Source organism: Rousettus aegyptiacus, unplaced genomic scaffold (assembly GCF_014176215.1).
Source record: "Rousettus aegyptiacus isolate mRouAeg1 unplaced genomic scaffold, mRouAeg1.p scaffold_m13_p_2, whole genome shotgun sequence".
Taxonomy (NCBI): domain Eukaryota; kingdom Metazoa; phylum Chordata; class Mammalia; order Chiroptera; family Pteropodidae; genus Rousettus; species Rousettus aegyptiacus.
Window position 1 is genome coordinate 71,551,607 of NW_023416295.1, and position 13,639 is coordinate 71,565,245.

Below are 13,639 nucleotides of genomic sequence, written 5' to 3' on the forward strand. Positions count from 1 at the left end.
TTTCCAAGATACTAAGTATATAAAACTAATTCTTTTAAAATAGTTAAATTCTTTATATATAAAGTAAAAGAGATTTGCAAAGATGAAATGATGAACCACATAAATGTCAGTAAATTTGTATATATATGTGGATAGTAATACAAGCCACAGAAGTGACTGAGTTAAAACCATTATGAGGATTCAGATTTCCTGAATCAGAGAATTGATTATAATTTACCACAGAATATGACCTTTAAACAAGGTCTGCAAAGACAGATAGGATTTGGATTAAGTGGGATTGAGAGAGCAAAATATTGGGACAAAAGAAATTCTTTGCAAAGGCATAAAACCATGGCACATAAAGAAAATAATGAATCATTTATTTCAGTTAGTATGTTGGATGTATGAAGCATTGTTGTGGGTAGCAAGGTTGGGAAATTCTTAACAGAGAGTTAAATGTGAATCATGATTGGTATTTTGGATGGGTATTAAAAAGGGATGCTGTTATTGGCACTAGAATGCACCACCTTTTTTTTTTTTTTTTTCACCAATTATCTTCCCAACCAGGGTAGCTGCAATCTCAATTGTGACGGAAAAATGCAAGAATTAAATGAACATTTTCAAACATTATTAGGTACATTTTTCACTCACTGCTCTGACATGGTCATGTAGCTAAACTATGTATGGCTACTTAACCTCTCAGAAACCGATTCTTAAAAATATCAACAAATCCTTGTTGCCGTGCTTTCACTAGTTCCACACACACCCACTGCCAGTGCTCTCTCACAGGTGCCTCTTATGCATTATGTATTCTTATAGTATGTTTTGGATGAGAGAGACTTCTGGAAGAGACTGGGATTCTGCACATAAATTCTACATTGGCTCAGATGTTATAATTGTTTTTTTTTTTTATGATCAATTTGCAAATAAGTTTTGTTTTTCCTTTATAACTAGACATCACTGTCTTTTCTATATAACTTTTGTTTTCCTTTTTGCTTAGTGAAAATTATTTATCCAATAATATAGATTTAGCAAATACAAAGAAAGAACTTGGCCTAGGGTAGGGCTGAGGGTGTGGTCTGTATTAGGCCAAGATTTATCACTTAACAGAATTGTTTGTCCCTGTTCTCCCTCAGTCTCTGTTTCTACTGTGTAAAATTTGATTAACAATAAATGCTACTCTTACTGGTAATAATAATAAATATTTTGAAGGCTTAAAAATATGTATATTATTTTATCTAATCCTCATAAAATTGCCATGATACTATTCTGTCATTGCACCTATTTTTACAGTTTAGAACACTAAAGTTAGAAAGGCACAATTGAATGTCTACCATTACTTAATAACAATAATGGTGCCCTAAGGTGAACCTAGGCATTCCACACTCTACACATGATATATCCCCGTGCCTCCATATTGCTCACAGTACCCGTTTCCAGAGTCACTGGAAATATGAGAGAGAAGATACATTTAGTGCCTAGCACAATGCCTTGCAAAAAGCACTATAAGATAAGTCTGTCGTGAAGTAGATAAGAAAATGAAACAAGTTGTATAGTTTTGTGTTTGAAATATGGAAGCATGTTTGTCTAGATACACACTCATCCAGGATGTAAAACTTTTGTAGAGATTTCACCCTTACCATTTCAACCCTGCTTGAAAGGCATGATTACAGAAACCTTCTCAAAATTAATTTTTTAATTTAAAATAATGTTATATTTTAAATAATAAGAGTTAAAAATATTCATATTGGCCTCTGCACATATGAGCCTTGGTAATAGTCAGCTTGGATGACTTAGTTAGGAGTATAAATAAGTGGATTTCAGAATTACTGATCGATGTACATAAATGCCAATTAATTTTTTCCTGACATTAACATTTTATATAGCCAAATTTTTCAGATTTTTATAATTATTTGCCTTTCTCTAGCTGCTGTTGTTAAGTGGTGAGCACACTGAATATTTTTAATCTTCATGTAAGAAATTTAAAATTCTAATGTTACTTATTCTTGGGGAAGTATTCACCTGCTCTTTCTTATAGTTGATTATAATTGCTGGAGCTTGGCTTCTGGGGGTGATTTAGTTATTGACAAAAGCAGTTTTCTTTTTCATTATAAAGCTATTACAGTTAAGTTTTGAAATAAAGTAAATGCACTTTCATTTCATTAGGCAGTGTTATATTTTTAAACTTCTGGTACCTAATGAAGCACATTATTGAATACACATGTGTTAACATACAGAGATCTTGAATATCTATGTGGTTAACATCAAATATCTACACATGAAAGAAAATAAGCTCTCCCATAATAATCCTGTGATCATAATACCTTCAATATTTATCTTTACTGTTCACATTCACAGCCTCAATTAGGATATTTCATGCTTAATCAGTTATAAATATTTTGGTGAATTTTAAATTAAGCAAGCATAATTTCACTCTGGATCTTTCTTGAGTATCTGACCTTTATATTTAACTCTTCATTTGCATTTATTTTTGAATGTTTATAATATGGTTAATAAATTGGCTATCAAAGAGTATATTTTTATTTAAATGTTTCCCTATGAAGGAAACTGAACTTTGAGTGGTAAACACACAATACAATATACAGATGTCAAATTACAATGTACACCTAAAAATTATATAATTGTATTAACCAATGTTATCCCAATAAACTTATTTTTTAAATTAATAAATAAATCATGCAAAAATGTTTCCTTATACTATAAATTATATGTACATATGTATATATACACACTATTTTTATATATGCTATATATTATATATAATATAATGTATACTATATATAAAGATATATATAAGCATATATCTTATATATTTCAGTTTAGTTTAATATCAAATGTTCTTAGAAATAGGTCATGATTGCCCACATTCTGAAAAATTTTTATTGGTTGTAAAATATTTTTTTATAAAGTTTCAGTTGGTGTAATTGTTTACTGTTTTAACAAATACAAGAAATAGCTTATAATGTTTTAAGCCTAAAGAAGAATAAACGTTAATTCAACATTTGTATTTAGCATTCAACAATGGTTTGATAATCATGTTTCATCTTTTACATTAGGAGTATTTTTTTTTTGGAATTTTATAAAAGCAAGTAAATCTAGTATTCATTTTATTTTTTAAATTATTTTAATCCTACCATCCACTAAATGGCATGCTAATTCATACAATTCTTTTATAATCAGATGATTCATGCAAATTGACTTGTGAAAATGGAGGAAGATGCATTTTAAATGAGAAGGGTGATTTGAGGTGTCATTGTTGGCCTAGTTATTCAGGAGAAAGATGTCAAGTCAATCACTGTAGCAACTACTGCCAAAATGGAGGAACTTGCATACCATCAGCCCTGGGTAAATATTTGAGTGTCATTGTATTTTCAAATCATTTGCAATTTTCCATATATATAAAAAATATAGAGAATGTAATATTGCAGATATAATTCCTGGTGTCAGAAAAGAATACATGAACACAAATTAAATTTAATAGTTAATGTAACATAATAAATGACATTTATTCTAAATTTAGGATATCATAGTTCAAGTTATAAAATTTAATATTCGTAATGATTATAATCATGTGTTGTGTGTGTACCATGTGACAGGGCTCAGTGCTTATAGATATTCTGTGGTTTAGATTGACTAAGTAAAATCAGTTTTATAAGCTTTACGTGTTTGACTCAAAAATCTGTTCCTTTTTCATTGAATAACTTGCCTAATGTTAAAAGTAATTTGAAAATTTGTTTTAAGTGTAAATATATGATATCAGACCATTTGATAGCATTGTAATTCTTATCTAAAATCATAACTAGTTTGTTGACATGTTGTATATAATACACTTTGAAAATATGAGGTTACTACATGTTAGGATATAATTGAAATTTTTATTAATTCAAGCAATAGCTGTGTTTACACAAAGTGTTTTCTACAGCAGCAGTCCCCAACATTTTTGACACCAGGGACAGGTGCTCCAATGAAAATTCCAGATCAGCTGAGGTTGAGCTGAGGTGGTGATGCTAGAGCTGAGGAGCAGCTGCAAAGACAGATGTGGCTTTGTTCCCTCAGCAGCCAACTCACCTCCTGCTGTGCAACCTCATTCCTAATTGGCCATGGACTGGTGGTATTGGTCCGCAGCCCAGAGGTTTGGAGATCCCTGTTCTACAGCACATAAATGAACATTGAAACATATTTCCTACTGACTTCTATTAAATTTAAATATGTTCCCATAGGGGAAAAAAGTAAACCCAATGAATAATAAAAATGTACTTTGCAAATTCCAATATTTGGTGCAAAGTCCATTATGCAACTATTGAACTGAAATCTATGCATATTTAGTTTTACTACATAAATGCAGATTTAGTTAGTAAAATGAAAAATCAATCCATATGATCTTTACATCCCTTTCATGGTTAATTTCTGTCTTATTGAGAGTTCTCCCTGCATCGATTGCTTATGCTATTCTTTGAAGTATAGTATAATGCTAACCAAGTCATGTTAAGAAGCATTTCCAATGGAGTTCAGAGGAACCAAACTGTTTCTGACTTGCATCCTAATAGTAAAAACATTACTATTTCTTTAAGTTTGATAGTTTTACATCTATAAATACTTTTGATATGTGATTAATTGATAATTTTGGTCTTCTAACTACTTAATTAAATTCTGAAAAGAATATTCAGTGAGTTGATTGAAATAAAAAAGGCACTAGGAGTCTTACTGCATATTTTCATTCTACCTGAGGTAAGCCAGTCTATACAATGCAATCTATTCTATTGCTGTAGGAAAAATTATAATACTGGGATTTTCATTGAATGTGCAAATCAGAATACAATGAATGGTCTGTAAGAATATGACATGTAATTTTATTTAAGTAGCACAGATATCCTTTCTTTTAGGAAAGTTTTTTTTTATGCAGGCAAAGTTTTAGTGATTGTATTATTTAATTGTTAATTTTCTCATTATAATAATAAAAACTCAGATTATAATCAGATGACTTTCTTATATTTATCTTCAGAAGTATTTAAGCCAACTAGTTTGTCTCTCCAAACTATGGCTATCTATTCAACCAGTAATGGATCAACAGAGATAAATCTCTATGAAACTTCGAAATTGCTGTACTATTAATGGATACTGAACTGTATATGGATACTTTTAACATTTTGTTCAAATCATTTGTCCAAATCATGCTGCATTCTTAAAATATATAGCATATCAACTTTATCTATACACCCAGATTATTAGGTATTGATTTACATAGAGAATATGTTCAGAAAAAAAATTATATTTAAAATTAGTAATATAATTAAGTCCTCATATGAATTTACCTTTGTGTTCATGTAGTTTTACTGTTTTAAAGCATTTAATAATAAGTAATAATATAATATCTAATTAAGTCATTCGCAAAATATTTTTTACTTTTAAAAATGTGGTTTTATAAAACATTGTCTGGTATTATAGACTGTAGAACCTCATTATCTCCAGATAAATGTTAATTTGTTAAACAAATCCCATTAGGCAATTCATATATTTATTCATTGTTAGTTTACTTACAGTTAAGCCTTTTGGCAAATTCCTATGTGGACTCTATATAACTAGGGTTTGGGACAGCCCTAATTAAAATTTATAAATTTATGACAGTTGTGTAGACCTATAATAATTGAAAAAAGAAATGTCACTAGTTAATTAAAAGCACACATCTGAGAGGCATAATTAAAATTTTGCATGTAGAAATGAGTTTTTACTCATTCCTTAATTTTTTTTGTAATGAAACTAAAAATAAAATATGTATATGAGCTGTATTCCTATACAAAAGTATTACCACATTAAATAGTTTCACATTGATTATGTTAGCAAGGGTCCATGTAGTTCATTTCTACGACCTGCTCATAGAAGGATAAATTTAAGATAAAATTTCCCTTAGGCAAAATATTGGAAATGAAAGCAAAGCATTGAATCATTTGGTCATTCTATTACAGAAAATAGAGAATAATTATTTTCTTTATGGATATCATTAAGAATATTTATATAATTAACTATACACTTACTCTTCACTTTTATAAATATTTATTCTTTAAGGTATGTTCTATACTATTTGGTATTTTTCTTCCTCTTATAGCTTTGTTATTGAGACATCTAATATTTTTGTCATAATGATTGAGAGTTTTCAACACGATTGAGAGGAATGGAGAAGAGGGTTGCTACATTTGGGACAATATAACCAAATATTTCCACCTTTAAAGTTTGGAGTTATGCAAAAGGGAGGGCAAATTTTAATTTGGGGAGTTTGACAATATGTCTATAAAAGCAGAACTGGCTGGGTGAATAGGGATGGTGCAATTTTTTGAAGTAGTCAATATATCTGTATTAAATTCTTTCAATGACTACAAGAAAACAGAAGCTCTCTCTTGTGACCGTGTCTTTGGACTTTCTATGAAAGCTTTTGTTCCCAGAAATGAAGCAGGAAGAAAAAGGCTCCTGTTGAGGATAGAAAAAAATCAAAATCAAAATCTTTTAAAATCAATGATAAAGGCCCTTATAATAATAGATGAGTAGAAGGAGAGGATTTTCTTTCTCATCCATTCAAGATCTTTTGGTCCAGGCTACTGACTCAAATAGATAGTAGCATATATGACTCGCATCAAATATGACCGCTCCAAAAACATTTGCTCAAAGGCAAGTTAAGCTAGGAACTTCCAGACACTCTTGCAACATCATGGAACTGATGATAAAAACTGTATACTAATGCCTCTCAAGTCACATATAAACCTCGGATGTAAAGTACACAATCACCTCATCAATATCTTGATAAAAGTGAATACATGTTTAAAGTACTCATCTTTGCTTTTCTTTTACTTTTTATTTAAATGAAGGCTGTTTTTAACTTAAGCTTGATGTCCTAGCTCCCTTAACATAGATATTATGTTTAGGAAGTGCTAAAAGCTGCATATTTAGTCCTACTTGTTTTTAAGAATCTGAGAGAATATGCAGTTAAAAACATAAAACTGAAAAATAAATAATGCATACAATTAACAGCTATGTGACAAAGGAATATATTTTAAAAAGCAGAAAGCATAATAAACAAATGGCAGAAGACTAGTCTTGCACACACATGTACACAGACATATAAATGAAGAGAAAAAAAAAAGAGTGAGGAGATTGAGAAAGAGGAAGTAGAGGAGGAACTCAGTCAGACATAGATAAAACTAGCATTCTTAAATAATTACCAAGAAAAAAGATTTGTGGTACAAACCTTGCTGCAAGCAAGTCTGAAATAGCAAGAGTTTTAAAAACTTTCAACGTACCATAACTAAATAATGTCACTTTTAGAAACATACCCTAAGAATTACATAGTAATTAAAAGCAAAATATTTGGATGTGAAAATGTTCAAAGGTTTAACTAGGTAGATATTCAACATTTATATCTATTTATAACATAAATTGGAGATGAAAATTTGAATTCAAATGTGTATACATAACTATTGCTCTAACACAAGAACGTTTATAGAACATATAATGCCAAAGAAAACTATCCACATTGTATTTTAAAGTTAAAAAGGACAAGAAATAAAATTGCATGTATAGCATGAGACTAATATGAAAAAATGTGTATGTAAAGTATCCATATAAGGAAAGAGATCCTTCCTTATATTTCTGTATTTTCAAAATGTTCCCCAATCAACATGCATTATTGTTATAATCAGAAATTAAAATAAGAATTATTATTACTATTATTATTAGAAATTAAAATGATAATTATTATTGTCAAGATCATGGTAATTAAATGCTTGATACTGTTCTTGCTCTTGGAATCTCCACAACAAACTTAAGAGAGAATGAAAGTAAGATTCTCTCTAGTTCTGGAGCTAGCTTCGTGAATGACAGTTATTTGTTTGTTTGGACTACATGGTGAAGGCAATACTAAACTATTTATTCGTATGGCTCTCTAGGCTAATGTCAGAAGGCTTGAGTTGGCTTACTTGTATTCACAGAAAAGATAAAAATGTTTTTGTCTCATTTCCACAATGCTGGCTGAAAATGAACTTTCTAGAAGTATAAATAGATTGTAACCTATAATTTGAAACATGTCAGAATATATCAAGTAGTACCTGAGATAAAGTTAAATAAAGCCCACAATTCTTCCTTTTTTTTTTTCAGGCTTTGCCAAATAGTTTTCTGTAATTTTAATGATACTTAAGACAACTCGACAGCTATAGTCAGCTAGCTAAAATTATGTATAAATGGACACTTACTTTCAGTCCAGGAAAACATTTTATTAAGTGGAAAATTAGAATGTCAAATCTCTTTATCAAAAAGACTAGCAAGTTTTTAAAGTATTCAAAATTTTTATTACTTGAAGCTAAGCCAGAGCACAAATTTTACAAAGGAGAGTAGTCTTGGGGGTAAGAGGTCAGGATATAGGCTTGCTGATTGCAATTTAATAACTAACTGAATAATGCTATGGTGATTTTCTCTCAGCTTATTATTTTTATTTGTGCAAAAGAATAAGAATGTGGCTTTTGTCCAAATAGTATAGATGTTGTAAATAAAGAATATGTAAGTATTAGATAGTATTTTCATAGAACATTAAATGTAATCATTTATAACTATGCTGTGCAGTTTAAATGTCAATTAAATGTGACTAAGATTTGAACTCATATGTTTATCAAACTATTTGAACTAAACAATGACTATATACACAGAAGGATAGTTAGTAATAAAACATTATAAACAGGGACAAAAATTTATGAGCACCATACTGAGTCAACCAGTACCAATTTAAACAGGGTAAGCAGCCTGGCTCACATAGGCAAATGAGTATGAATTCAAATAAACTGTTTAAAAAGAGAACCGACTAATGATGTTCACTCGCATGTATCTATATCTCAGAAACAATAAGCATAGTCACTGCCTTATGGGAATTTCATATGTAATTACTTTTGCTGGCATTCCTTTATAGCAATAAACCACAAATTTCAAAGCATTGTGTGTATATAGAAAGGGTAATGATTTATTTGTACAATATTGAACAGAGAAGTTATTTTGCTCACTTAAAGTTACATAATATTGATTGGATAATACTGATGAGTAGCATTTTTATAATCAACTTAAAAACTCTTTATTAAATAAACTTAAAGACAGACATCAGCATTTTATCAAGTTACTGGAAATGCCAACAAATGGACCTTTATAATATTTAAAAAATGCATACACTTTTGAGAAAGCATAGTGATTGGTCAATATTGATTGATATATTACTCAACTAAAAGCTACTAAGAAAATTTTAGTCTAAAAATATTAACAAGTAGGTAGTGATTGCTAAGCTAAATATATATTCAAAACTATATTTTGGAAATTTTATAAACAATTATTGTTATCTTATAGTGACAACTATATTTTGAGTGTTTAACTGCTAAGAACTCTGATAAATTTCTTAGATATATTATCTTATTATTTCTTGTCATTCTATGATGTTTACATTGTGGTATATGTCAGATGTGAGCTAAAATGCTTAAGAAAACTAGAAAACTGAGAATCTAGATTATCCCAAAGTTAGTGCTTTAAGACATGACCTATTCTAACTAAAAATCAGCAGTGTTCTCTGTCCATATAAATACCTGACGCTAGCTATATAACTAAAGGAAACATATAGTTAAATAGATCTATTTATCTAGAGGTAAGCTATAACTAAATCATATAAATTTAATTCTTATTTAACAGGAACTAATGATATATCATTATGATACCTATGTAGTTACTTATCTATATAATAGAATAGATTCTATTGTGATATTTTAAATATATTACTTTAAACTGATTATATATGTTATATATAATATATAATATATAACATATATATATAATATATAATATATAACATATATAATCATAGATATCATAATGATATATCTCATATATATGCCTTTAATATATATATATATATACATGTCTTTACCATGTTTGACATTAGCCATTATTGGTTATTCAGATAAATTTTAAGTTTATCTTTAATTTACTTTATTGTATAAAATTTACTGGGATACTTTAGAAGATATTTGCAGCCAGTTTCTTATTACCTATGAACAGAAGCAGTATAATTAAATTAAGCTCGACTTATTGTGTGCACACACCTAACAAGGCACTTGCTGATATATAGTGTAGAACTTGAACATGAACCCGTTGAATAGAACTAGCACTGGGAGAACCTATAGTCCACTGAAATCAGTCCTAAGGACAACACTTACGAGAAGACTTTTCTCTCTTGAGGTGCATGGGTGGAGATGATAACCTTCAGAGTAGCTAAAGATACTCACTGGGATAGATAACAAGGAGTGAAATGGTAGTCTGAAGTTTAGGAAAGAGAATGAGCCCAGAGTCAGCAAATGGGACTGAAGTCTTCAGATAGATAATTATTGAGGCCATGGAATTGAATAATGTCACCAGAAAGAAGTTTGGAAGTACATTTTTTGACAGACAGAAAGAAAAAACATAAAAACAATTGGTTAAAAAAAAAAAGTCAGAAAGTTAAGTGCACAAAATTTTCAACTCTACATGTTGACACATGTAATATTATGGAGAAAATTCGAGAATGATAATTCAGAAGAAATGAGTGGATTTAATTGGATGTAAGCTTTGCAATAGTACATAAATGTACAGTAAAGACAACACCACACATTAATTCTTCATGGCTAAATCGTTATTACCACCAGAGAATTAGAATCGATTTGCATGAGTAGTACACGCATAATGAAGAATTCTGACCTCTCTCCTGAGAAAACAAAGGAAAGTAACAGATTAAGACATTGCTTTGTATATTAAAAAAAAAAAAAAAAAAAAAAAAAAAAACTGTAAACCCAGTGAAGAATTGGAATGTTACTTTATTACCTAATACTTTATTTTATCATACAAATTGAAGGCAGTGAGTATAAATTTATTTTGAAAAAGTGAACACAATGCACTATCTATATGACATATTATTGAATTATACAATTAAAATCTATATAATTTTATTAACCAATGTTATCTCAATAAGTTTAATTTAAAAATGAACAATACATACATACATACATACATACATACATATGAAAAAATCAAAGAAAGAAATATTCAAGGATGTACCAAAATGTGAAGTTATATAAGTAGATGAACCTGCAAATATTGTTTGCTTTTTTGTTTATGTTTGTGTGTTCTTTTCTTTTAAAAGGTAGGATTAAGCATGGTTAGTAGGTAAAGAAAAGAGAAAGACCCATCCTTCAAGTTTATAATTTTGGAGATTGAGGGTAAATTTGATGAAGAAGTCCTGCTCTATCCCACCACTGGCATGCAGATAAATTTCCATTTAATTTTGTATTAAAAAAATAAAGGATACTAAATGTATAATTCAATAAAATGTTCAAAATGCTTTTCCTAGAACATCACAATGCCCTTGTAGGCACAATCACAGAGTAAGGCACATCTATAAGTGGTCGATCTCATTCAGTAGTAATAATAATAATCAAAACTAAAATGTAACAGAGTGTTTTCTATGTACCTGGCATAATTAGAAATGGTTTGCAGGTATTATCTCATTTATTCTATGCAATTCTACACAACAGGTCATGAAGCAGACACTGTTACTACCCACATTTTCTATATGAGAAAGTAAAAAGGTGATATTTACCCGTGGTCCCACAATCAGTAATTGGCACAGATAGTCTAAATCCAGGCAATCTGACAGTCTATGCTCTTAAGGTCTGAGCTAAGAATGCTGTAAAACTTGACTGATTAGAGTCAACAAGCTGTTCTTCTCCTCCTCCTTCAGGTCAATTAATGTTCTTACTGATTGTGCAGTCTTCTTCACAGGCTGTCAAATGCTCCAGATCCCTGAATGCATCACTTCTATACCTTAGTCTTTGTAAGAATGCTGTTTCCTTCTCAAATATCAACATCACATTCAGCTACCTAAAAAAAATCGTATAAATGAATCAATGCAACTTGTTAGGGTGCACCTATAGAGATTCTTGAAAATATTAGATGGAGCCCATTATAAAATTCTGCAACGGATGCTTCATTTCCCATCAGCAAACAAAAGATCTGCTATACCAAGTTAGATAATATTCCCCTGAATATGAAGAGATTTCTACTTGTCAAAAATAAATCTTCTCTTCAAAGGAAAAGAAATAGAAGTTTTTTTTAAAAAAAAACAAATCAGCTATAATCTAAATGATACAAGACATATGCCACCTTGGGAACAGGCTGGTCACACTGCCCTGGTTTCAAAACAACTATAGATGAGATGAAAGCATGGTGCTATTTCTGAATGACTGGAATAAAGGAATGTTCAAGCGCCTTAGCAGGTCATGGGTTTTTTTTCTTCTTTTCTTTTCTCCCTCCCTCCAAAACTTCTATCATTTTACTTGCTTTTTCACTCCTAATTAAAATAAAAGGAATAGAGTTTGGGTCAAGATGGCAGAGTAGGTAAACACCGTGCTTGCCTCCTCTCACAATCATGTTAAAATTACAACTAAACTACAGAATAGCCATCATTGGAGTCACCCAAAATCTAGCTGAACAAAAGACTTACAACTATGGAAACAGAAGAGGCTTGTAGATGGGATGGAGATGAGAAACAAGCTGGTCCCACTCCCACATGTGGTAGTGGAGAATCAAGAGAAATATCTCGACTGCAGAGATCCCCCCAGAGGAAAAAGGAAACTTGGCCCTAAACCAGGCTCCCTAGCTCAGGATTACAGTTCTAGAAAGAGAAGTCCCCACAACTTCTGGCTGTAAAAACTAGTGGAGATTATGGCTGAGTGAGACAAAGGTCTGGGATAGTCCCCGGTTCTCCTCTTAATGGGCCCTGCACAAACTTTCTTGGGGACGGAATTGCTCGCTCTGATCTTCAGCCCTGGAGAAACGGCTCAAAAGGTGCCTGGGAAGGACTGAATTGTCTGGCTTCAGGGTGCAGGCTGGAGGAGCAGCTTTCTCCCAGACAAAAGTACTGGCAGAGGACATGACTAATTTGTTAAGCTCTCCCCTACCTGGCTTGCAGACCCAGGTTGGGCATCCTGTCTGAGTCTCCAGCAATGTAGCTAACACTGGTCACTCAGCCCTGGTGAATCCCTGAGATCCTGCCCCTCTCAAAGTGTTGGCTCCCACAAGCCACTTCCAGTTGATTTTCCATACACATGTCTGTCTTGGCTCATGCTGTGGATTTTCCTAAAATCTCTCAAAGGTTCATAAAACCTAAACAAGCTTCATTCTTCTTACAGAAATATAGAACATATATTTCTTTATTTCTGTAAGTCATTTTGTGGATGAAAACGAATGACTTCTTTTGTTCAGGGTTTTTGTTTTTCTTAGTAACTGTATTCTAACAATTACCTATCCTCTTGATCTTCTGCCGGCATTTATTTTGTTGTTTGTATCTTCATTTTTCACCTTTTATTGTTCCAGGGGAGATATGTTGTTGGTATGTAATCAACAACTAGAAAATTTATTATCATTATAAGAGAAATCGTTATCTAAAAATTTTAAAGCCATATTCTGGCAATGGAAAATATGAGGTCAATCAGCTTTAATGTATATAAAATGTACCTCATTTCTCAATCTATTAATAGGCATTTATCTGCCACCAAACTAATAGCGTTTATAAATGTTTTAAAGTAATACTATT

General features: G+C 30.9%; 1 protein-coding gene across 3 annotated transcripts in view; it reads left to right on the forward strand.

The window, feature by feature from the left end:
• The window catches only part of LRP1B (LDL receptor related protein 1B), a 1,622,137-nt gene that overhangs the window by 1,543,564 nt on the left and 64,934 nt on the right, over positions 1-13,639 (forward strand). For all 3 annotated transcript variants that reach the window (XM_036236560.1, XM_036236558.1, XM_036236559.1), the window contains exon 83: positions 3,181-3,345. In XM_036236560.1, the coding sequence (XP_036092453.1) occupies positions 3,181-3,345 (165 nt within the window). The remainder of the gene's footprint in view (positions 1-3,180; positions 3,346-13,639) is intronic.